The sequence below is a fragment of the Chlorocebus sabaeus genome, chromosome 1 (assembly GCF_047675955.1).
Source record: "Chlorocebus sabaeus isolate Y175 chromosome 1, mChlSab1.0.hap1, whole genome shotgun sequence".
Lineage (NCBI taxonomy): Eukaryota > Metazoa > Chordata > Mammalia > Primates > Cercopithecidae > Chlorocebus > Chlorocebus sabaeus.
In genome coordinates this window covers 14,308,515-14,333,560 of record NC_132904.1, presented here as the reverse complement: position 1 = coordinate 14,333,560, position 25,046 = coordinate 14,308,515, and the positions used below count along the sequence as shown (strand labels likewise).

General features: G+C 48.4%; 1 protein-coding gene and 1 long non-coding RNA gene across 3 annotated transcripts in view; one reads left to right on the top strand and one right to left on the bottom strand.

The window, feature by feature from the left end:
* The first annotated feature begins 3,324 nt into the window (after positions 1 to 3,324).
* Positions 3,325 to 25,046, top strand: part of DTX4 (deltex E3 ubiquitin ligase 4) — a 36,801-nt gene continuing 15,079 nt past the window's right edge. Inside the window, exons 1-6 of one of the 2 annotated variants that reach the window (XM_007997440.3) lie at positions 3,325 to 3,548; positions 12,530 to 13,253; positions 19,530 to 19,591; positions 19,955 to 20,116; positions 21,896 to 21,957; positions 22,903 to 23,055. In XM_007997440.3, the coding sequence (XP_007995631.1) occupies positions 3,338 to 3,548; positions 12,530 to 13,253; positions 19,530 to 19,591; positions 19,955 to 20,116; positions 21,896 to 21,957; positions 22,903 to 23,055 (1,374 nt within the window). In that variant the 5' untranslated portion in view covers positions 3,325 to 3,337. Of the gene's footprint in view, positions 3,549 to 3,881; positions 4,127 to 12,529; positions 13,254 to 19,529; positions 19,592 to 19,954; positions 20,117 to 21,895; positions 21,958 to 22,902; positions 23,056 to 25,046 lie in introns of those variants that run through there. The other variant, XM_073015980.1, reaches the window with a different exon arrangement.
* On the bottom strand, positions 3,422 to 4,103 carry LOC140711807 (uncharacterized). Its single transcript, XR_012093095.1, has 3 exons — positions 4,012 to 4,103; positions 3,630 to 3,725; positions 3,422 to 3,514 (listed from the first exon to the last, which is right to left on the bottom strand). It is a non-coding gene; the product is annotated as an uncharacterized lncRNA (long non-coding RNA).

Genomic DNA, 25,046 nt, shown 5'->3' with positions numbered 1-25,046 from the left:
CTCCCCAAAGTACAGATGTGTTTGAAAAATAAATGCTTGCTGCTGTTTTTAGCCACCAGTTTTAGGGTGGTTTATCACATAATAATAGGTAATTGAAAAAAAAGGGGGGGGGTTTGTCTATGAACATTCTACAGAAAAAGAAGAGAAGTGGCTTTTTCACTGAACCTTTGTGTTAAACAATAATGACCTTTTTTGAAGTATCATCAAATTGTACCTTTGAACAGTTCAAAACTGGCTTCATAGTCTCAATTAGTGAGGTTTTATTATCGCCACCATATGTTCAAATTAAAAATTTGGAATATCATTTGGTTAAAGATTTTTATGCCACTTATGGGTACAGAAGGCAATTTGGGGGATATAGTTTGGATACTAAAATGGAATGTTGGCCGGGCACGGTGGCTCATGCCTGTAATCCCAGCACTTTGGGAGGCCAAGGTGGGCTGATCACCTGAGTCCGGAGTTCAAGACCAGCCTGGCCAACATGGTGAAACACCATCTCTACTAAAAATACAAAAATTAGCCAGGCATGGTAGCAGGTGCCTGTAATCCCAGCTACTTGGGAGGCTGAGGCGGGAGAATCGCTTGAACCCAGAAGGCGGAGGTTACAGTGAGCCAAGATCGCACCATTGCACTCCAGCCTGGGGGACAAGAGCAAGACTTTGTCTCAAAAACTCATACAAGTTAGTATGAGTTTATTTGGGTGCAAAAGAAAATTTGAACTACCTGCCTAGTTTTTTCATAATACGCATTTTCCATAAACTTTTAAAGACCTCTCTCGTGTGTGGATATGTGTATGTGTGTGTGTGTGTATTCACTTCCTCTTGCAAATGAATCAGACTACATACAAACCTTCTCACATGTCACAAGGTGTTTTTATTCTGCTGTAATACTCTGTTGTGCTTAACATGAAGATACAAGAAGACCAGATACAAAATTAGGCTGGACATAGGCAGGTAGGCGTCAGTTTCCTTCGACCTTCCACTCGTCTTTCAAACAGTTCATCTAACATTTGCTAGTAGCCCTCTTATCTAGTTTAGACTTTTTTCACCTGGGAATTTCTGGCTTAGCTGGTCAGGGACCATATTTTCGCTGGTTCTTCCAATATCCCCTTGAATCATTACTCTTCCCTTTTTGATTCATACTTACCAAGACTGTAAGAAAGTTTCCTGAGTTTTGATACTTTCCATTTTTATGACTAGAAATAAAACTAGCCCAATAAATGTTTAAATTACTTTTTCTTCAGTTTGACTTTTGTTTCTTTTCCAGAAAATTCTACCACCATTTTCTCCCTTCCCTTCTTTCACACTGAGACACTTCTACATTGCCTGTTTTTGTGCCACCTCTGTGTCATATAGGACATGCTATGGAAGAGGCATTTTCTTTTGAGTCAGCCCAACTGAATTTTGAATACTTGCTTCCCCTCTAACTAGATATGCAATCTAGGGCAAATAGTTTAAATTCCTTAAGTCCTGTCATTTGTAAAATGGTAATAATAATGGCCTATGATAGAATTAATTGAGGTATCCTTAGCTTGTTTTCCTTTTGCTCTAATTCTGAAACTCAACATTTTAATGAGTGGTGTTGTTTGGGTTGGATTAGGAACAGTCCCCAATTAAGGGAGAGGCTGACTAGGCATTTTGGAGGTCAAGCTGTGCAAGAAGACCAGAAAGAACAAAGCTGAGAGGTCCCTTGAGCCTGGTGCCTTTAGAGGCCTGAAGAAGAACAGATCTCACACTTTTTCTTTTGCTTGTATTTAGAACTCTGTTGGGAGAAAGATAAAGGTTAGGGGGATGGAAAATTCTAACAATTGGAGAAAGGACAGCTGTAAGGAGAGGGAGGGAGAAGCAACTCTTCTAAAACATAAAAGGGTCTTAGGATATTTATGAAAAAATTGATAATTTCAAAAGACTCACAATCCCATTCTCTAACACAATCTATTTTTACTTTCCCACATCCTATATCTTGGATCTTGATAGACTCAATTCGTTGTTTTATGTGGTTTGCAATCTCAACAAAACAAAATTTGTGTTCTTTGACAAGCATAATGCATAATCCTGACTTCAATATTCCCTTTTAGTCAGAACCTACCTATTTAAGGTTATTTTCCATATTAACTATTAATTATCAAAATAAGTCTAGTTTGTGTTTGTCCTAGTGTTTCATAATTTTAGTTACAGAAACGATGCAGATAAAACTAATTTAACATGCGTCTTCCTGACTCTAGTACGTTGAAACTGGCCAGAAAAACCACATTTGCTCCCTACATAGGTAATAGAAATCCATCATTAGCCAAATTGCTGCATCCCTTTGGACTGGGTCTGTTAACAGAGGTTGGAGTAGCCATTGGCCGGCACACGACACTTTAGGCCAGCAGGGGGCGGGTAAGCTCCAGGGCACTCGCCCGAGCAGCAGGGGGCGTGGCTTCTGCTTCCTTGACTGACAGCTAAGGATGCTGGAGCGGATGAGGTAATAGGAGCCGGGGCAAGGAAGGCGTGGGGGTGCGCGCGCGTGTCTGCGACTGTGAGTGTGCCAGTGCGTGCGCAAGCCCCGAGACAATGCGTGTCTTCAGTTCGCGCTGCGGACACTGATCATGCTCCATTAAGGGGAAAAAAAAAAGAGAGAGAGAAAATTACATTTTGGGGAAGGAGGCTGCAAAGTTGCGGCTGGGCGACAGTGGTGGTCCCGGGGCCGTGACATGGCGGGTCGCTTCTCTGCATCAAGGAACCAGGGAAACACACGCGGGCGCGGGTTTGCCTTAGCGCCCCGCTTGGGAGGGGCAGTTCATTCTGGAAGGGACTGAGCAGAGCCACAGGGAGGGGGAGCTCTCCCCGCGGCGGCTACTGCAATTCGTGCGGTGAAGGGGTGGGGAGGGGAGGGGACCAGAGCGTGCCATTCCGAGCGCGGCAGTGCGGCGAGATCCCACCCCGGCGTCTGCAGAGCCCGAGGCGCAACTGGTGCGAGGGCTGGGTCCTCGCCTCCCCGTCAGCCCCAGCTCGCGGCCGCCGGGGCTCGGGCCGCGCGCCCGCCGAGTGGCTTTTGCAAGGCGGGGGCTTGTTTGCAGAGAGCTGGGAATTTGCATGAAGCGCCTCGACCCCACGGAGCAGCGGCAGCAGCGGCGGACCCCGGCGGCGGCGGCGGCGGCGGCGCGCGGTCCCAGCCCGGTGGCCCCGGTGTCCCGGCCCCGGTGGATGCACGGCTGGGGAGGAGCCCATGGGCCGGAGCTGAGGCTGTCCGGGGAGGGGGGGCGCAGGGCAGGGGGCGCGGTCGAGGCCCGGAGGCGGCGGCGCAGGAGGAAGCGGAGGAGGTCGGGCGCTCGGGCCTCAGCCCCGGGCTCGCCATGCTCCTGGCCTCGGCGGTGGTGGTCTGGGAATGGCTGAACGAGCACGGCCGCTGGCGTCCCTACAGCCCGGCGGTGAGCCACCACATTGAGGCGGTGGTCCGCGCCGGCCCCCGCGCGGGGGGCAGCGTGGTGCTGGGCCAGGTGGACAGCCGTCTCGCGCCCTACATCATCGACCTGCAGTCCATGAACCAGTTCCGCCAAGACACGGGTAAGCCAGCCGCCCCTACCCCTGCCCCGCTTGCTCCCACCTTCCCAACCTGCCAAGGTACCTCCCTCCCTGTGAACCCACCTTGGCCACCTAGTCGGCACCTCTGTGCAGTAGTGTCACCAAGAGGTGGTGGGAGGCGATTCACTCCCCTGGATTCTCGCAGAATCCTCTCTCCCCCTTAAACGTCCATGAAAGTAGTATTAGTGTTCTGGTTTTGCAAACCCAGCTTCAACCTAGTCGGTAAGAATCCACTCCCCACCCCCTTTCATGCCCCCCCCCCCCCCTTTCCAGCACTTGGTGGCCCTAAGTCTTTCCATGTAGAAATTCTAGGGTTGCCCCAGACTACAGGCAATTCCAGCCCTTCGCAAAGGCGTCCTGCCCTCATCCCGTGGCGGCCGGCACCTCGGCTGACCTGACCCTCTTTTGCCTCAGGCACGCTGGGGCTTGCCACAGGTCCCCTCACCCCCGATCTCACTGCCTCTGCGTCTCCTGTGTGGGATGCCTCCCGGCAGCTGGGTCCTGGATGTGGGAACTGGGGGAGGAAGAAGGGTTTCCCCGGAGGTTCTCGCTGCAGTCGGGTAAGGGAAGCGCCGGGCTCCCTGGGAGGAGAGACTGGGGCTGGGGTACCCCGGACGCCGTGGCATTGGCGAATGCCTCTGCTACACACTACAAGCGCGGAAGCAACAGGCCGGAGCAGATGGAGAGAGGAGGGGGAGGCTCGGGGCTTCGGAATGCATGGTAGGGAAGCCGCTCCCTTTGTCTGTGGAGGAGGAGGAGGCAGATTCCTAAGGAGAAACTGTCCCCAGGCTTCCTCTTAAAACCATAACCCGTAAGGAACCCTTGGTCTCCTGGAGCGCCAAACTACTATCTTTTCATGAGAATCAAGTTGCCACTGTAGCCAGCACAAACCCGCTTCCCAGCTGACCTGCCTTTCCAGGTCAGAGCCAGGAAGGGAGCCTCCAGGATGGGGTCGTGGGGGGTGGGGAGTGAGGGTGCTGCCCGAGGGAGAGCAGAAGTCCCCCTCTTTGCTCGGTCCTTGCTTAATCGATGACCTGGGAAGAGTTTCCGTCTCCTTCGGTGACAGGTGGGGAGGGGGCCATTGTTTCTGGAATTCTGGCTCGGCTTTCCCAAGAGTGTAACGGAGGAGCCTGGAAAGGCCGGTGTGCTGGGGAGGAAGTAGAGAAGATGACTGAGAGGCCCTCCCCAGTGAACAGCTGTTTGAGCAGAGTCTCTCCGCTTCCTTGGAAAGCCCCCACATCCTGTGTGCTAATTAGGATTGTCATGGGAAAGGGGTATCTTTCCACCCTCATGTCCCCATCTTTAGTCATAACTCCCAGCAACCCCTTTGCCAAGGACTCTGCAGACACTGGCTGATTGAGGAGAGCTTTCTGGGGAGAGGATTCTGGAAGTATTAGAATCTAGAGGGGCTTAAACGGTGTGTGGAGCTGAGGGAGACTGGGAGGAGGAGAGAATAGAGAGGAATGTGGGGAGATTGAGAAAGAGGATTAAGTGTGGCTGAGGTAGGGGGAGAGAACATCATTGTGCAACTTGGGTAAAGGTTGTGGAGGTGAGGGTGGAGGCGTCAGGAGGTGAGGATGGAGGGGGTGTGTGTTGGGGGGAGCTGAGCCATGGAGGTGGAACCAGAGAGAGAGAGACCAGCAGTTAAAGCACCTGACAGGGGATTCCAGTCCCGGAAAAAAAAAAAAAAAAAAAAGAAAGAAAAAAAAAAGCGGGTTTTAGCTTTTCTATTTCAGACTAAATCTCTGCAGCATTTGGAAAACCACCCTTGTGACAGAAAGGTCTCAGCCCCTTTCCCACATTTGGGAAGGGCAAAGGTGGAATCTGGGTTTGGTGGGACTTAGGATAGGCAAGGTATCTACAAAGGTTCATGACCCTTTCTACAGAAGTGAAGTTGTAGAGAAAACTGGGTGGAAGGAAAGAAGCTACGTGTCCCAGGTCTGATCACTCTTACCTGAAGACAGGTTGAGTACTGCCTGGTGATGGGCAATTTAGTCAGAGGATGGCGCTCCCTGGACTTTAAACCTCAGGCAGAGAACTTGCCCTGAATCATTTTAAAGGCTGCCCCAGGGTGTGTTTATCATCAGACTGCTGTGGTTTCATCCACTCATTGCTAGAGTCAGTCAGCCATCCTGAGTACCTCTCTCCTGTGTGCCAGGCCCTGTGCTGGGTGCTCAGACACTGGGCTGAATTCCCAGAAAAGCTGGGTCTGTCAGGGCGCTTGTCAAAGAAGAATAAAAGAATCTCTGGGTTTCTGAGCTCTGAGCCTCCTCCTCTCCCTTCTCCACCAACACACACATAGTTTCTCTCAATCTCATTGATGAGGCCATGACAGGGTAGGAACTTTAAACCAGTGGCTCCCAGGCAACCTCGGCCAAGCCCTTGCAATGTTTAATTAAATTACCCACCATCCTTAAGCCATAATTCAAAGCTGGGAACCAGAAACATCCCCACAAACAAAAGAGAGCTGGAAGTCCCCTGCCCAGAGGCGATTCCTCTCCTTTTTTGTTGCCTCCTCTATATGGGGGCATTTCCTGACATGAGAGCTTTGTCTTTTTAGAAGTTGCTTGCTCTGCTGCTGAGAGAGTCCTCGGTGTCTTTTTAGAAGTTGCTTGCTCTGCTGCTGAGAGAGTCCTCGGCTCTCCACTTGCCGGGGCTCCTGACCTCATCTAGCCTGTCTCCAGGGAGATGGCTGGGAGGTTGCAGACACCCGTCTGCCCGCCTCTGTTTGCCCTGGGCCCTTCTCCTTCCCCAGACCACCTAGGGGTCTGTTCTTATTTGCATTCTATGCCAGTCTCCTCTAGGCATTTTGGGCTAGAGAATCTGGAAGAAGGGAAGAGATGGGGTGAGATAGATGGGACTGGCTCTTGGCCATTTCCAAAAGCCTCGGTGAGGTCTTCTCCACCTGCCATCATTTACCTTGACTGGGTTGCCCTTTTCCTGTTGTAGGGCAGTGACTGAAGAACTTTACTTCACCGTCACTTCCCCCTGACCTTTCAACACACCTGATCCTACCAACTCCAGGGTTTCCGTAGCAGGATGAGGAAGACCCAGGCTGAGGGTGGGAGAAACAACTGTGGCCCTCATTCCAGGCTCACTGCTTACTCCGTGCCCCTGAGCAAGTCTCTAAATGGTCAGGCCTCATTTTTTTTCCTTTTTTTCTTTTTCTAGAATGAAGAGCAGCATTAAGATTTCTTTTTTCCGTCTTTTTCTTTCCTCCCATCATGCACGTCAACAGGTGAATGGGTTGGTCCCTGTGCCAGTGATGATACTGATAAGCACAGGGTGAAGGAGAGTTATTTCCAGCTCAGAGTTTCCTGTGCAAGTGTTGCCTTCTTTATGTCTTTTAAAGTGGTAAGAAGTGTCAGATGGAGAGAAAGCGGTTGGGTTGAATTAAATGATTTGACAGAAGCTGAGTTTTAGCCACCCCCCACAACGCCCCCTACCCTATGTTAGCATAGAAGTAGAGGAGGCAGGCATCCTGATGACCACATGATAGTTACAATGTGCAGGATGCACCGTGTGACTGCATCATGCCAAGCACATTGCACACACGATCTGGTTTAATCCTTACAACAGTCTTATGAAGAACCTATTATTATCCCCATTTTATAAGTAAGGAAACAAATTGAAAGTGATTAAGCTGCTCAAGGGTTTACAACTAGTCAATGGCAGGGCTGAGATTCTGAATGAGGTGCCCTATGTCCTATTTCTTCATTCAGTGAATAGTTATGGAGCAACTGTTTAGCGCAGGCACTGTTCCAGACATGTGGGATATAGCAATAATAGCGCATCCAAATGTTTCTTTGTCCTCGTGGAAAATTCTGGTGGGCGTAGGGGATGCTGGTAAGAGTGGCCTGAGACTTCTTGGACATAGTGCATGCCCTGTTGGCAGTGAGTCACTTACATAGATGTGTGTAACATGTCCCAGAGACCTCAGTGCATGCCTGGAAGGCGTTGCCTTCCACTTCCCAGAAGCTGAAAGATTTTGGGTGCTTTGTAACGCAGGTGGAAAATCAGTAAAAAACTGATTTTCTTTCTCCTTCTTCATCCTTAGTTGATGAACATCCTCAATCCCTATCCTACTGGAGCCCTTTTCCTTGCGTTACTTCACAGATTATCTGGTTTATAATCCTGATTCTAGAAAAGCTGAGAACCAGCACATCCAAAATAAGGGTCTCTGAAAATAATCAGAGAATAAAATCCCACCATGTCTATGGTCTCAACACTTTGGTTCTGAGGTCTGCATGTTATCTCTGACTCTCCTCTAGCATTGAATTGAACTCAACAACTTTCCCTCCAAAACCAGCTCTTCCTCTTGACATCCCTCTGACACCATTTTACCACTCTCCCATGGTCCAAGCCCAGGATTCTTTGACTCATTCTGTCATTTAGAATCTTATTTGGACACCTAATAGGTACAGGCACATAGACCCTGTAGCCCAGCAGCTGAAATTTGAGTGTACCTGTGCACCACTCAAGGTGGCCATTCACATGCAGATTCCCATACCCAGGCCCCAGGAGATACTGGCCTGTAGGTCTCAAGGGCATTGCTGATTCAATTCATACCCCTGGAGATTCTGATGGAGGCAATCCTCAAACCTCACTTGGAGAGCATTTAGCTACTGATGATCAAGTCTTACCCATTTTTTTCTCTGTAAAGTCTCTCCAGTTTGTCACCTTCGTTTCATTTTCTATGCCAACACCTTTCTACTCACCTGGAGCTAATGGACAGAGTAGCTCTGGTCTTGCCCCTCTTTTCTTAACAAACTTTACTGGCTCTTCATTGATTGCAAATTAAATCTATCATAGCCTGCCATTTCAGACTTTCCATACCCTCTCTGGCTCTAACATATCTTTCCAGGATTGTCTTCTTCTATGCCTTATATTTCCCTCCAATCTGCCAAACAGAGGCCACCTCTATCCTCCTGCATTCCTTTAGAGTTCTCTGACACCTTTCGCTCCACAACTAGCCTTGAGGTCCCTTCTTCTGAAACACTGTCCTTTGCCATTTTTACCTGTCAAAATTATTTTTGTTATATGAGCCCATGCCATTTGTTATTCATTTCTTAAAATGTTCTCCACAGCTTGAAATGCTTTCCAAACCATCGTTACTTCATTTATTGAATCACTATTTCGGGGTGTCTAGGACATGCAGGCATGGAGAATACCACTATGAGCACACGCCTTGATGCCCACTCTCATGGGATTGGGAGTCTAGTGAGGCGGACAGATGTTCATCAAATTAGACACATAAATACATATGTAACTGCACACTGAGATGAGCGCTATTAAATTTTTTAAAAGGAATGAGAATTTGACCTGGCCAGGACTGCCTAGGGGGCTTCCTTGAAGAAATGAGCTCTTCCTGTAGGAAGAGCTATGGAAAAGATGCCAGAGAGTTTTGGGGAGGAACCAGCATTGTGAAGAGGCCCAGAATCAGAGAAGCCTAGCAATGAGGAGAGATTGAAGGCCCGTGTAGCTGAAATGTGGGCAGAGTTAGGCTATGAGGGGGCCATGTATGTTGGTGGGTAGGGGGGATTTAGATTTCAACCTAATGGGAAGTCATGGAAGGGATTTATGCAGGGAGGGGACGTGGTTGATTTTCCTGCCAACATGCATTTTGTTGGCATTCTCCTTGTGAAGCGTTCTGCCTCATAAATAGTCATTCACACACTTGTCTTCCAACCCTGTTTTAGACTGAAAGCTACTTCAGGAATGCTTGAATCTGCATTCTCCATAGCAGTTAATGAGTACTCAGTGATATGTGATAAATGATTAAATATGAAAGTAGCCAGAAATCTTCAATCAGTCTCAGCAGTTTGTGGAGCCCTTGCAACTGCCAGACACTGCATTAGGCACTAAGAATGCAAAGAGCTCCACAGTGGCATTCCTGCCCCCGCTTAAGGCAGGCTGGTATGAAAAGTGTTGCTGAAACATTGCTGCACATCAGCATAGTCGAGCTACACAGCTCAGGCTTCCTGAGGGTGGAGCCTGGGCTGGGAGAACATTTTAAGAAATAGTTGGAGAATGGCTTAAGACCTGAATGGTAAGGAGAATTTTCAATAGGTAAAAATGGCAAAGGAGGCCATTTCAGTAGAAGGGACCTAGCGAATTGTGGGGAAGGGAGTCAGAGAGCTCTGGGGGAATGCACGAGGATAAAAGGGGCCTCTGTCAGGCAGGAATAGAAGAAAACACAGAGACTGAGGAAAACAAACCTAGAAAGGTATATTATAGGTCCATGGCGTAGCTTCCAGAAGTTCTGGGACAACTCTCAGGCATCGCCAGGATTGATAACGGTATTGTGTTAAAAAAAAAAAAAAAAGAAAAAAAGTCTTTTAGGCACATCTGTGGGGGGATTAATTGCACCGTCCCTGCCACCCTGGAGAGAATATCAAATAGTGCCATTTAAACTCTCTAAACTTAAATTCTTCATTTGTGAAAGGTATTTCTAGGATTGCTGTGAAATTTACATGGGATATGTGAGGTGCTTTGTAAGTAATAAAGATTGTGCAAATACCAATTTGAGAGCAGCAGAACACAGCCAAATGACTAGGCAGATAGGGGCAGGTCTCCAGTGAAACCCTACCTTCAAGCCAAAAACAGCCTGAAGGCTGAAAGACTGGACTGCTGGTCCAGGATGAAACCCGCAACCCAGTGTGAGAACTTCTGTTCCTGTTTCCCTACCCTTTCCCAATTGATTCTTTCTGAATAATGTCTTTCAACCAATCAAATGTTGCCTTTTCCAGTACTACCTACAGCCTGCCCCTCCCCTATTCTGAGCCTATAAAAGCCCTGGACTCAGCCACATTGCAGGGACTTTCCCAATTTTGGGTAGGGGGACCACCCCTGGGTCCCCTCTCTGCTGAAAGCTGTTTCATCACTCAATAAAACTCCCCACCTTGCTCACTCTTCGATTGTCAGCATACCCTCATTCTTCTTGGGTGTGGGACAAGAACTTAGGAACTGGTGTGCAGCCAAACTTGGCCCAGGTGGGCAGAGTGAGCAGGGCATCTCCTGCCATCTCCTGCAGCAGGCTGTGTGGCCGAGTGACGCCTAGGCAGGGTGTTGCTGGCCAGAGGTCCCTGGCTTGCAAAGTGACTGAGAATAAAATCCTGTGTCAGTTATATAGAAACTTTCTCTCTCTTTCTTACACCCCCCTACCACCCTACACACACACACACACACACACACACACATATACACACACACACACCCTGAGCTAAACCTTCCCCATGGCTTCTCCATCCTGCTTAGACATATAATAGAAAATAAATTACAATAATAATCACCAACTTTCATTGAGCTCTTGCCATGGTGACAGGTGCTATTTTTGAGTTTTATATTCATTTCTTCATTTAATCCTCAAATCCACCCTTTGAAGTCGCTACCCGAGACCCAAACAGATGAGGAAACTGAGGCTTAATCACACAGCTGGAAGGGACAAAACCACCCCTGTTGGCTCCAAAGCCCATACTCTTTACCCCCAGCAAGCTGGGCACTTCGGAAGGAAATGGAGACAAACCAGGGAACTATTGCCTCCCCCTCCTCTGCTCCCCCATCCAGATACCCCCATGTTCCCCAGCAGAGGCCCTGGTGATGAATAGGGGATTGTTCTGCTTCTCCCTTGTGCCTCTGAATGTTGATGTTTGGGTCATTAAGGGGCTTGGAGTTGGGGTGGGGGGCGGGTTATGACCCTGGCAAAGGCCTGAATAGCCATTGTTTCTTTTCTTCCCTCCTTGAATGGGATTCTGTCCCCAGTCTTGGTATATCCCTCTGGGTTGGAGGAGGGGTGGGTCAGAGGCTGGTGAAGGGAGCCTTTTCTCACCACTTTGATGGATAGAGCTTAAGCTGACAGATGCAGAGATTCCAGCATCCCAGGGGCCCTCCCCAACCTCCCCACCATACCCTGAGCCAGGCATCTTTAACCTTAATGTTGATACCATGAAATGAGCCCTGGTTGAGAATGGGTCAGGATTCAGGTTTTGAGTGGGGAGAAAGAGGTTACAGTTATAGGTTCAGTTCCCTTGCAGTCCTGACAGTTCATATCTGCTGTACCATTACCGTGTAATAACCCTGACCTCTTCCTGGCCCCAAGTGAGACTGTCAAAATTAAGACAATCCTATCTTTAGGAGGGTTTGAGCTTCTTAAAGAAAGACATCAGATAAATATAAAATTATTCTCATGACCATTGAGAATGTTACTTTTGCTGCTGATATAAGACTTAATGTTGGGAAATATGAGAGAGTTTTCCCAACCTGATTTCCTGTCTCCTCATAGTAACACACCATTTTTTTTTTTTTTTTTTTTGACAGCATTCATAAATGTATAGAGATCCAGCTCCCTCACAGCCACTTCTGGGCAGCCTTCCCGCATGGAGGCAGAGTCTTCCCTCAGTCCTCTAGGCTTCCACAGCCCTGTATTCTTTTCCTCATGACTCTTGGCACGAGAGCATTTAGAGGAACAGAGAATGAGCACCTACTGTCTGTCAAGGGCTTTACATGCCTTAGTGCATTCATAGGGTTCACATGAAATCCAGAACCTGGCATGTACTAATACATATTTGCTGGATAAATAAGTGAGTCATATTTAATTTGTACAAAAACTCTAGGAAGGAGTTATCCTGTTTCCCAGGAGGGAAAGGGAGGCTTAGAGGTTCTATAATAGCTAGTAAATGGAATGAATTTGGCTGCAAACCAAGTTGTCCCGACTACAAACCAGGAGGCAGTCTTTCTGCTACCTTACACTGCCACCCATATCCTTCATGTCATAACTCATCTGCTTCTACCCTGGTTGGACTGTAGACGTCTTAAAGGGAGAAATGAGTTTCATTCAAAGCTGGTACTTCAGGTAGTGTCATGCCCAGTACACAGTAGGACTTGTTTAATGTTTGCCATTATGGCAATGGCATGACTTGTTAATGCATGCTGACTCTGACCTCTCCCCTATCCCACCCTGGCAGGAACTCTCCGCCCAGTTCGCCGCAACTACTATGACCCCTCCTCAGCCCCTGGGAAGGGCGTGGTGTGGGAGTGGGAGAACGACAATGGCTCCTGGACGCCCTACGACATGGAAGTGGGCATCACCATCCAGCATGCCTATGAGAAGCAGCACCCCTGGATCGACCTCACTTCCATTGGCTTTAGCTACGTCATTGACTTCAACACCATGGGCCAGATCAACCGTCAGACCCAGCGCCAACGCCGCGTCCGCCGGCGCCTCGACCTCATCTACCCCATGGTCACGGGGACCTTGCCTAAGGCTCAGTCCTGGCCAGTCAGCTCTGGGCCAGCCACCTCGCCCCCCATGTCCCCCTGCTCCTGTCCCCAGTGTGTCTTGGTGATGAGTGTTAAGGCAGCCGTGGTCAATGGCAGCACTGGGCCCCTACAGCCACCAGTGACCCGCAAGAACTTGCCCCCTCCCGGAGTGGTCAAGCTGCCCCCACCACCAGGCTCTGGGGCCAAGCCACTGGACACCACAGGCACCATTCGAGGCCCGGTGAAGACCGCCCCATCACAGGTGATCCGGAGACAAGCATCCAGCGTGCCCACTGGGACAACCGTGGGCTCTCCTGCCAGCCCCCCAGGACCCAACGGCAAGACCGGAAGGGTGGCCCTGGCCACCTTGAATCGTAGCAACCTGCAGCGACTGGCCATTGCCCAGTCCCGGGTGCTGATCGCCTCTGGGTAGGTGCTTCCACAGCTGCCTCAGAGCATTTACTCACAGCAGAGATAGGCTACAGCAGATCGTCTGGATCAGAAGGAGGAGGGGCTGCCAAGACTTAAGCTTCTCCTCATCTTGTGCTGACCCCTGGCTGCAGGTGAAGGCAGCATGGTGTGGTGGATGAGGGAGGGTTTGATGCTCGGCCTCTGATCTGGACTCTGGTTGAGACTGGCTCTTACTAGTCATATGATTTAGGACCAGATCCCTAACATCATGGAGTCCTAACTTTCTCATCTATAAATACTGGCAGTAATACTCCTGTTAGGGTGGCTGTGAGGCTTAAAGAAGATTGTGGCCAGGCGTGGTGGCTCATACCTGTAATCCCAGCACTTTGGGAGGCTGAGGCTGGAGGATCGCTTGAGCCCAGGAGGTCAAGGCTGCAGTGAGCTGTGATCGTACCACTCCACTCCAGCTTGGGTGACAGAATGAGACCCTGTATCAAAAAAAAAAAAGAAAGAAAGAAAAAATAAGATTGTGCCTACTAAGCAATAATAGGCAACATTAATTGAACTCCCACTGTATTATAGTTTGGGATTTTATCATCTCATGTAATCCTTGCAACAACTCTATGAAGTAGGCAAGTAGGCATTATCCCATTTACAGGTGAAGACAGTAGATGTTCGCTTGTTCAAGGGTACACAGCTAATCATTGGCAGAGAATGGGATTCAGACTTTAGGACATCTGACACTAGAGCCCAGATTCTGACTCTGCTGTGCTCCTCTTCTACCAAGTACCTACCACAATGTCCAGCATTCAGTAGGGGCAACATGAAAGTTTCTTTCCTGTAGTCTATCTGGAAGCCAGAGAGGTGACTCCAAATTGAAATACTGGCCTCTTTTTAGTGACGACTTATTATGTGCCAGGCACTTCCCATACATTGTCTCAGTTATTTCTGTGACAACCTGTTGATGCCATAGGTCCTGTTTGTATTGCTTTTTATGTTCTTGATTTTCCTGATCATAAAATTGAAGTGACCCAGGTTCATGTGGTGGCTGCAAGCTTTGCCTGCCAGCCCCTGGTGTCTTAGCATCTCACAGCCACCCAGTCTTCCCTTCCTGTCTCCAGAGAGGCCTGGCTCTCCTTGTTGCCCCTGATCCCAGCTGATCAGGATGGTTTTCGATTGCATTGGGTGCTTAAGTCTGAAAGTCCAGGCCACCCTAAGAAGGTTGTTTTGATACTCGGCTGGGTCCCTGCACACTGAGGTTTGGTACTGGGAGGAGAAATGAAGGAGGGTACACCACAGAGTGGGAGGAGTGCTGGATTGGAAATCCAGAGGCCCAGCCCCTACTGCTACCGCTGTCACTGAGGTAAGCCACAGAATCTTTGCAAGATCCAGTGGCCTTACCTAGTCCATGGAGTTATCGTGAAAATCTCCACTAAGGGAGTTGGCCGTTGGCAGTGCGTTCTCTGACTCTGTGATCTAAGTGTTACGCACAGACATCCTGCTCAGAACTGATTTCCCAAGGAGAAACACAGAGCTCATGTTTTATGCAGTAGGGGTTGGAACCCAGGTTTTGGTCTCCTGATCCACTGTTCTTTTGGCTAAAGCCCAGCTCCTCATTGTACGCAAAGGCAGTTTATAAAAGGCAAAATGCTGGCGAGATGCATGAGATTTTCATGACTTCCCCTGAGATGGCAGAAGTGTTTGGGAGCAGGGAATGGATGGCTAAACCTTGCTACTGCTTAATTTCTCCCCAGTTTCACACAGCACCATCCTGGGGGCCTGTGCTGGATAAGAACACGTCCTCCAGAAACTAGGACTGTCTGGGCTCGAACCCAAGTGCCTTGCTGTGTCACTTGGGGCAAGATTTGCATCCCCTGTCTTCAGTTTCCTCACCCGTAAGATGGGATAGTAATAGTAACTTCCTTTTACAGTCGTCATGAGGATCAAATGACATGCTAAGTGTATAGACTTAGCACAGTACTTGACACATAATAAGAGTTCAGTCAGTATTGGCTGCTGTCATTGTGATTGCTGTTATTATTGTTAACAGGTATCCATGTAGTTGAAGTCAAAGCTAAGTAGAGTCTGACATCCCACCTTGTCTCTGGTGCCCTTGACAAATGCCAAGTGACTTCATGCCATCACTGAGGGAGAGGCACCCAGGTGGCTTTGAATCTTGATGAGGGAGTGGAGTCAGCAGCTTTATCTATCTTCTTTATTTCCTCTGCCCACTAATAGAATTGGGGCTAGAGAATGGGTGGAGGTCTGGGCAGCACAGTTTCAAATGGGCTAGAGAAACAAGTTGTTTTTTTTTTTCTCTACTCTGTTTTCCTGACGAGGGAGGCCCCCGCTTACTCCTCTCGATCTTCCAGTCCTTTGCTTTTCACCTCTTACCACCTCTCTCACCCCCACTCCCATCTTCTCCTCCAGCCTTTCTTGGCCATTTAATTAGCGTGTTTATTCCCTTTGTCTGGCATTGCCATCAACCTTCTGTCGCTGCAGGGCCCCTTTCCCCCTCCTCTCTCTGCCCATGACCTCTTCCAGCAACTTTCCCACGGAAAAAGGAAGACCAGGGAGGGCGGGAGGAGTGGGATGAAGAGAAAGGTTTGGGGGCAGGAACAAAAGATCCTGTGAATTATTCAGAGACAGAAGCAGGGGGTTTCTAAAGGGAAGCAAGAAGGGGGCTGTGCAGTGGAGGCAAGCGCCACCCCTCTAGCCCCCTCCTCTAGAGTTGAGGATTCTCTGTCTCCAGCTAGGCCTCAGTTGCCGTAGAGACAAGATCCTTGTCCCGCTGGAGGATTCCTGGGCTGGTGCATAACTCCGAGAAAAACACTGCTTCTCGTCATGGTGCCTGCAGAGATATCCTCCCTCCCTCAAAACTCCTTTCTCTGCCACCTTGCCAGCTCTCTTCTCTTGTCTTAGTTTTATGTTTTAGCGACAGAAACAAAACCTTGGACCCTGCATATCGGGGAACAGCCCAACTGAATGGGGGCAGAGAGTGTCTTCTGATTGGCCAAGAAGGGGTTAGGACAGACAGTTTGGGCTGATGGAGTTGCCTGAAGGATGTGAGATGCATGCCTGCCATTGGGTTACTGTTTTTCTAGGAGAACTCAGGCTTTTGTAGCTGGGGCCCCAACGGGGTGTGACCAGCTGGGACCTGATGGGCTGTTCTCCAAGGTTTAACCAGTAACAGTGGGGGAGGTAAGATCAGGTGTTGTCAACTTAACCGTCTCCAGTACTACCCAGCACTCAGGTTTCTGCTGGATACCCATGACCTCAAGAATCAGAATCAGAAAATTGGAACATTAGAGCAGCAAACGTCTTTCTTCAGCCCAATGCCCCTTTTATACTTGGGAGGTAAAAGCATAAACAAGCACCCAAACTTGCATAGGGCTCAGCTGTTTACACAGTTATTTGACCTAGTTCCTAAATCCTCACAGGGCCCCTGTGGGGCAGACATTTAGGATGCCCTGTTCCCAGCTGTGGTAACTCAGAGATGGTCAACAAAACGCAGAGAGGCTGTGTGGTTCTCCCAAAGGCAAAGCAGGTTAGTGCTGAGCAGGGCTAAAACAGACTCCCTGACGCCAGTGCAGAGCTCCTTCCATTACACCGTTCTGGATTTCACAAGCAAATATCCCCCCTTCTCCCCAGGCCCCTCCTTCCCAGAGCCCAGTGACAAGCCCACCTACCATGTCATTCCTCTCCTCAAGTGGCAGGGACATGTATCTCTCCCACCTATTGAACCCACAGTCTTCTTGTGTGTCCCAGGTGCGCATGCGGGCCCTTCCCTCCCTCTCTCCAGACCTTGCCCCTGAGTTCTTGAGCTGCCTGAGATGTGTGGTGTTCCGGGGATTGGATTATTTCCTGGTTCGCCAGATTGGGTGTGGAAACCTGCCAGTCCAGTTTATGGGAACAAAGGTGGCTTTTGTCACCCAGATCACAGCTACTTATCAGCTGGAGTGGGGGGTCTGGAGATGGCGAGGGAGAAGGCAGGTGCACGACTGAGCCCTGAGTGCTGCCCCCTGCTGGGGAGCTGGGAGCAGGACACAGGAAGCCAGGTCTTTTCCCCAGACCTCTCCGGAAAGAGCTAGAGGAGGAGAATCTGCCGTAAGTGGGGGACTCAGGGCTTGGGCGGCCACCTTGTTCTCAGATATTGAGGTGGGAAGTTGTCAACCAGTTTCCCTGGCATCTTCTAACCCAAGACCCTCACAGTTTTACAGATGAGGAAATTGAAGCTCAGAAAAGCTAACTACCTTAGCGAGAAACTCCCGTCAGGGATGGGACTTGAACCTGATTTTCCTGACTCCCCGTCCACCATACCATGCCTGGCCCTGGAGAGCAGGTCACAGAGTCCAGAAGCAAATCCATTCTTCTTTTCTTGGCCCAGTTGCCCTTGTTTTGTATTCAGCTTTCTCTTCCATCCTCCCATCCTGGTTTGATTTATCCTGGGGACAGTTTCAGAAGAAAAGTGGCTTTGGGTGGCCTGGTGAGACACAAACATTCCCATCCCCACATCTGTTCTTTCACATCCATCTCCCAGCATTGATGCACATGTCGTCATCCCTGGGAAGGGACACAGCCCCAGGCAGGCTCACAGTAGCTTAGAGCTGGGGAAGCACCTCCCTTACAGACATGAGGGGAAGAGACAGACCCCATTGCTTGGTGTGGAGGTCCCATTGCAGCTTTCCCCATTCCTAATGGTGGGTTTATTCATTACGCTCTCTGAGTTTCTGGTCTATGTTTGCAGTGTGGGATGTTACAAGGATTACATAAACACAAGAGCGCGGCATAGTAAATGGGCTCTGGTGCCAGATTTTCTGGCTTAGCTGTGTAATCTTACCAAGTTTCCTTAACCTCTCTGTGCCTCAATGTAGTTGTCTCTAAAATGGTGTTAATAAGTGCATCTCTTGCATAGGATGTTGGAAGGATTAGACAGGTTTGTATGCTGTGAGCAGTTGGAGTCAGTCTTGGGAGGAGGTGAACTCTGTGAATGTTGGCAACTATAACATGTGAGTGAAGAAGGGCCATGAGCTGTGTGTTCACTCCTGACCCTCAGCACTGGGAATAGCCAACAGCACAAAGTAGGGCTCAATAAATACTTTTTGGATGGATAAATCAATACACAGATATTCTTTTTTCCCTCCTCTTGCTTTCCCAGCACGATCCTGCCCCCACAGCAGAGCTGCTGGCTTCACAGCTGTCTGCCTCCTGGAGTCATCTGTGACCGGGTCCATGAGCCTCTCCAAGCCCAGCTGCAGGAGTGTGGGTGGCAGAAAGGATGGCGCAAGACCCAGCCCCATGTGTCCCATATTTTCGGAGTCAGCGCTGTAGGGGGTGGCGCCTTTCCCAGGCAGCTGCGCCATCTCCTCTCCAGCCTGGCTGGAGTTGCTGGGGAAAAGGATAGAAAGGGGAGGAGGCTTTGCCTCGTATTTATATATGTCTCAGGGAAAAGGAGACTTGACAGCTGTTCTAGCAGTGGTTCCAAATGTTTTGCTGGGGATTACTACATCTGCATCCTCTCAGGAGCTTTGGGAAATGCAACTTCTTGTGCTCCACAGGTGGATATTCTGGTCTAGATCTGGGACTCTGTCCTTCTAAAAGTGTCTTAGGTGACTTTTGTGAATACCCTGGTTTGAACTTGCTTCTTTGTGTTTTCATTCCTTCTACAAATATCAGTTGAATGCCTGCTAGTGTCTGGCTCTGAACAAAACAGACAAAGATATTTTGCCCTTGTAGAGCCTGGATTCTAGAAGGAGGCATAATAAGCAATAATTTCCTTTAAAGGATCCTAAGTAGAGCAGGAGTCCTGGCGTGGGATGCAGGGGTGGGTAGCAATATTCAATACGATGGTCTCAGGAACCTCACCTGGTAGGTAGGATTTAAGCCAGGACTGAAGGAGCTGTAGGAGGAAACTAAGCAGTTGTCTGGTGGAAGGGCATTTTGGGTACAGGGAACAGCATATGCAAAGGCTCTGAGGCAGGAATGCACCTGGCTCCTTGACAGCTGAGTGACATGAGAGGAAGCAAGATGAATAAGAGAAGCTGGGTGGCAGTGTTGGCAGATCGTGCCGGGCTCTGTAGGCCTTGTTAGGACTTTCGCTTTGACTCTGAGTGAACTGAGGAACATGGTTCTGAGGTTCTGAGTGGTGGAGTGACCCGGCCTGACTTAGGTTTTGAAGATGCCACTTCCTGCTGTCTGCTGTGTTATGCACTTACTGCATTTTATTAGAATAAATACTAGTCCATTTTGTTCCACACGTCAAAATGACATTGTATCTGCTCTTTCCTTTCACAGGGTCCCCACAGTCCCAGTGAAGAACCTAAATGGGTCCAGCCCTGTCAACCCTGCCTTGGCAGGTAAGAGAAACCCCAGGGTGCTCTAGGTTAAGGTAGAGAAATCAGAGTGATGAAATAGGTCATGAGCATTTGTGGGAAAAAAGGAGAGAATCTGGATATTAATGAAAGAAATGGTGATTCTAGGAGTTGCATGGGAAGGGTATGAAGAGTTTGGAGAAGAACTGATTACTGAAAGGAAAGCATGCAATTGAAGATAAGTGAGTGAATAAATAAGTTTCTGGGGAAAGTGCGGGTAGAGAATCCAGGAATTATGAGAACTTTCTCCTGGAGAGGAGGAGAGTAGGTTAATGGGGAAAGAGGAATTTGGGGAATGTTGAGAGCTAAGTCTCCAGTCCTTCCTCACCCATGCCCTGCCCCTTCCAGGAATCACTGGGATCCTCATGAGTGCAGCGGGGCTGCCTGTGTGTCTCACCAGGCCACCAAAGCTGGTCCTACACCCACCCCCCGTCAGCAAGAGTGAAATAAAATCCATCCCAGGGGTTTCCAACACAAGCCGCAAGACCACCAAAAAACAAGCCAAGAAAGGTACCAGCCTCTTGTCTCATGGGGTACTGAGAGTCAAAGACTTGGCTCTCAGCCCTGACTCTGCCTCCACCTCCAAGGGTCATAGCCACAGCTTCACCCTCTGTGCCTCAATTTCTGCATCTGCTGAGTGGGCCTAACCAGTAAACGTTGATGATTATACCAAAGCTGATTGCATGTGGATCATATGGAAACACCTTGAGAAATAAAAATATATAGTGCAAAAGTGTAGAAACAGAAAAATATAAGGTGTGGTACAAAGAAAATATGTTAGAAGAGAAAGATGACTTTGGCATTGGAACCAAAATAGACTGGAGTCAAATCGTACCTTTGTTTCTTGCAAGTTGTGTGACCACATGGAGCCCCTATTTTCTCATCTTTATAATGAAGTAAAAATAGTCACAACTGGTATAACTGGTATCCAGCAGGTATATCCTGGAATGCATCAATGACAGGATATAATCACTGTCCTGTGTCCCCCTAGAATGTACAGATGCTCAGAAATCCTCCTTTAGGAACCCCCTCCTACCTGCACACAATCCGGCAAGTAAGGGGTCAATATCTGTACCTTCCTAGCATTGCAGGACCCCAGCTTAGCTCTGTGGCTGGTCTTTCTGGTCACTGGCATTAGTTGTTAAATTTGACCATCTCCCCAAGCCCCAACCTTGCAAACTTGTGAAGTTTAAATTGGATCATATGTGTGTGGCACGTAGCCCAGGGCCTGGCAAGAAATAGGCTCTTAATTACTAGAGCTTAATTCTTACAAGAGAAGCAGGGCAGCCAGAGGAAAGGGCCTGCATCGAAGCTTTTGGCTGTTGCATGATCCACTTCCTCAAACCCTTGTCCCACTTTTCCAGTCTATCAAGATTTCCCTGCTTAAATGAGCTCAGTTGCCTTGCTCATAGTCTTATAGGAAATAACAGCATTTTACACTTTCCCACTCTTCCTGTTATTATTAATAGTGCATATCGGGCCCTTATCTGGCAGAGAGCTAAAGGGCATTACATCCATTTGCTCATTCAATTGTCTAAGCAACCCTTTGAGGTAGGTGCTATTGCTCATCCCCATTTCCTAGGTGAGAAAACAGAAGCTTAGAGAAATTAAGGGAGTGGCCCAAGGTGGCACTGATCATTTTTCAGGGTGTATCATCCCATCCTCTACCTTCAGGTTGGGCTACCTTTTAAGAGTCCAGTCCCCCCAAAAAATCCCTAAATCATTGCAGCCCATCAGGATGCTTCCCAGAGGATCACCCTTCCCCTGTTGCAGGGCTGTGCCTGCTGGCGGTGACAGTGTCATCCACAGCCCGGAAAAATTGTTCTGGAGTTGTGGGTCGTAACTTCCTTGTTTCCCATAAAAATAATCTCACATTGACACCACATTATAAATTGAGACTATACTTAGCAAATTGTAAAATGAAGGTGGTAAGACTGCCTAACGTCTAACATGTAACCGTTTACAAAGTGCTGTTATCAAATCATTTGATTACAAGGAAGAGAAACCCACTCAAACCTTCTCAATTAAAAAAGTGGTTTTGTTGACAACAGGCAGAGAGATGTCAGAAAAGGGACTGCAAGAAGTAAAGCCTTCTCTTCAAACCATCTCACTTGCTTTTCCACAATCCATACTCTCTTCCATGTTCTTAACTTCCATTGCAGAAGGAATTCCTCCCCTTTTTGCTTTTAACTTGCCTAGTAACTTCCCCCTCTGTCATGCCTAGCGTGGCAAGGCTGTTTGATCTCTTACCTCTGCCTTGGTGACCCACTGAACCTCCTGTCTCTGCAGGTAAAACCCCAGAGGAAGTGCTAAAAAAATATCTGCAGAAAGTCCGGCACCCACCAGATGAGGTGAGTTCAGAGTTAGGAGAACGGGATTCACCTCTCCATCACCCACACGCATTTCCTCTGCCGTTGTCGGTTTCTACGGGATATGGCAGGGGCTTCATTCCAAGCTCTGATGGGTACAGAACTGGTCAGAGCTGACACTGAGGGTTCAAGGGCCATGGTCCGGAGCTGCAGCTGCACCTCAGTCTCTCCCGCCTCCCCCTTCGACCTAGTGCTGGTTGATTTTAAGCTACCTTAACATGGCAGTCTCAGTTTAAGAAAAGCAGTATGGTAAGCCACAAGAACTCACCTTAAAATGGGTTTGATACAGAACAGTGGTTCTCAAACAGAGACAATTTGGCCCCTGAGGGAACATTTGGCCATGTCTGGAGACATTTTTGATTGTCATTATTCTCGAGAGAGGAGATGTCACCAGCACCTTGTGAGTAGAGCAGAGCCAGGGATGGTGCTAACCGCCCTACAATGCCCAGGACAGTCCTCACAGCAAATAATTGTCCTCCCCAAAATGTAAATAGTTCTGAGGTTGAGAAACCCTGTTGGACATTTATTTAAATAGCAGTCCCTCTGGAACAGTTAAAACACAATTCCTTTACATTCCTTTACAGGTTCACCTCAAGTAAAGCTCGTCAGTGGGCTTGTCGACAGCATTTGTTTCCTCCATAAGCCATTGGAGGACAAAACAGAAGGACAGTGCATTGTCATGGCCCTCATGAGTATGATAATTTAGATGATGAGCCCAGGTTAATCAGTACCAGGAATTATTTCAGGACATTGTTGTGCAAAATAAGATAAAACGATGTTTAGATTCCAGAAAGCACATACACCCTGATTTGTGGACGTTTTAGAAGAGAAGTAGTAAGAGCTCATCTGACCTCTGAGATCATGTGGAAATCTCCCAGGCTGGGTGAGAGCTGATGGCCTCTCTGCTGTGTCTCCTCCCTCCCCCAGGACTGCACCATCTGTATGGAACGCCTCACGGCCCCCTCAGGTTACAAGGGCCCGCAGCCTACGGTAAAACCTGACCTGGTAGGGAAGCTGTCCAGATGCGGCCACATCTACCACATCTACTGCTTGGTTGCCATGTACAACAATGGAAACAAGGTCAGTGCCAGCCTGTGGGGCTCCTGCCACCCTTCACAATGGGCTATGGAGTAGCAAGATGGTGAAGGCCTTATAGGGCCCTTGCTCAAGTGATCTGGGAAGTCTTAGAGATTACCCCTAGGCAAGAGTGAGGATCTTGGCTGTTCTTAGCAGGATCAGTTCTTTACTAAATTATGGTGCTGGTAAGACCCGTCTTCACCTTCCCTTTTGGGCTGTGCTATCTAACTCTTCATCTTCAGTGTCAGGTCTAAGAGGTGGGTAGGTTTTTGTCCATGAGGGTTCTGAGGGGAGTGGCCCATTGTCATGGCCCATTGCTAGGTGAAGTGTGTTCCCATCAGTGAGAGAAAAGGAAGTTCTTATCACAGCTCTAGACCCTTGGTGAGTATTCATTCATACCATTGTAAATAGGTTTCCCAATCACCCTTTCTTCTCCAGGGATAGTGATTTTCAGCTACAATTTTCTTTGGACAGTTTCAAAATACCCTTGATTGGCCCTTCAAAGGTACTAAAGACTGTTGCTAAAGTACACCTGGTAATCCCTGCCCTAGCATCCCGCTGTTGGAAGAGGGGAAGGCTGTTTTGGATGCTTATTTTGACTATTATCTGACAATGCAATGGTATCTCCTCATTAGAGCTGATTCTTTGGAGTCTGGAAGGCTCCATAGGTGATGATTCTCTCCTTACAATGTCTGAGCATTTCCTAAGTCATTGCCTCATGTTCTTTCCTATACCCAAGATAACTTTTACTCCCCATCTCCATGAGTTTAAATACTACCTCTTTCTTCATGCCAAGCTTAGATTACATGAGAGTCTGAGATATCCCTGATAGCTCCCAACCTCTCACTAAGCAAGAAGTTTGTCTGGGTTTCAGAGTCTGTTCTATATGTCTGTTACTGTGGGAAAGAAGTAGAGGAAAGAGAGGTGGGAGACCTGAACTTGAATCCTGGCTTATTAGCTGAATGACCTTGGGCAAGGTTTTCCAATCTCTTTGAGATTTCATTTTCCATCTGGAAGATGGAGATTAAAACTATACCTACCTTATGGGGTGTTATGCTATTATTATTCAAATTGATATCACCTTTGTATTAAAGGCTGTAATTTTCTCCTTCATCTTCATGTAGCCTATTTGATTGAAGTTCTCGAAGCACTTTCTTGGTGTCCCTGAGAGACATGCTTCTAGCGGTGGGTGGTCGGTCATTGATGGGGGATGCAAATCTGGATCACTTGCTCACTTTCCCAACTCTGGGCTAAAAGATTTCATTGGGATCTTGCATTTCAAGAGGTTATTTTGGGCTTAAAGGGGTTCCTTAGCACATTTGTTCCCTATTTGATGTCTGTATTCAAGAAGAATATGGTAACTCTACTTTTATTTCCGTGGGGCTTTCAAAAATGTTTCTCAAGAGTCTATGCTTTATTCTCTTTTGCACTAATACTTTGAAGCTTGTGTTTTTATTTGATCAAACACATGAGAGAAAAGGGCCCAGGAAGAAGGGAGTGATTCACCCTAGGTCATGAAGCAAGTCAAGGCCAGAGCAGAGAGTGGGAGCCTGGCTTCAGAGAATAGTAACCCTGAATACGAGCTATTGCTTTAAGTGAGTAGACTGGAGAAGTCCCTAAATAGCTCAGCAGAGGATCCCTGTCTTCCTGAGGAGATGGGGATGTCCTGGCAAGCTTTCATTCCCAGCTGCACAGCAGCACATTTTACACACATCGCTCCCAGCCCATGCGCCTTCCTTCTCTTCACCCCTCCTTTTTGCGAGCCTGGGGATAGGATTTGGTGTCTAGGCCCTCCTCCAGGCAGCACCTCACCAGGCCCTGCAGTGAGACCATACATCCCTGCATCCAGAACTGCCTCTTCCCACTGATGGAGCCACTGAGTTGCAATGCAAAGCTGGGGGTTTAAACAGACCCCACCCCCTGACAAGCAGTAAGTCCTTTAATCTTGCTGTGCCTCGATTTTCCTCTCTATAAAAAGGGACTACTAATAATTT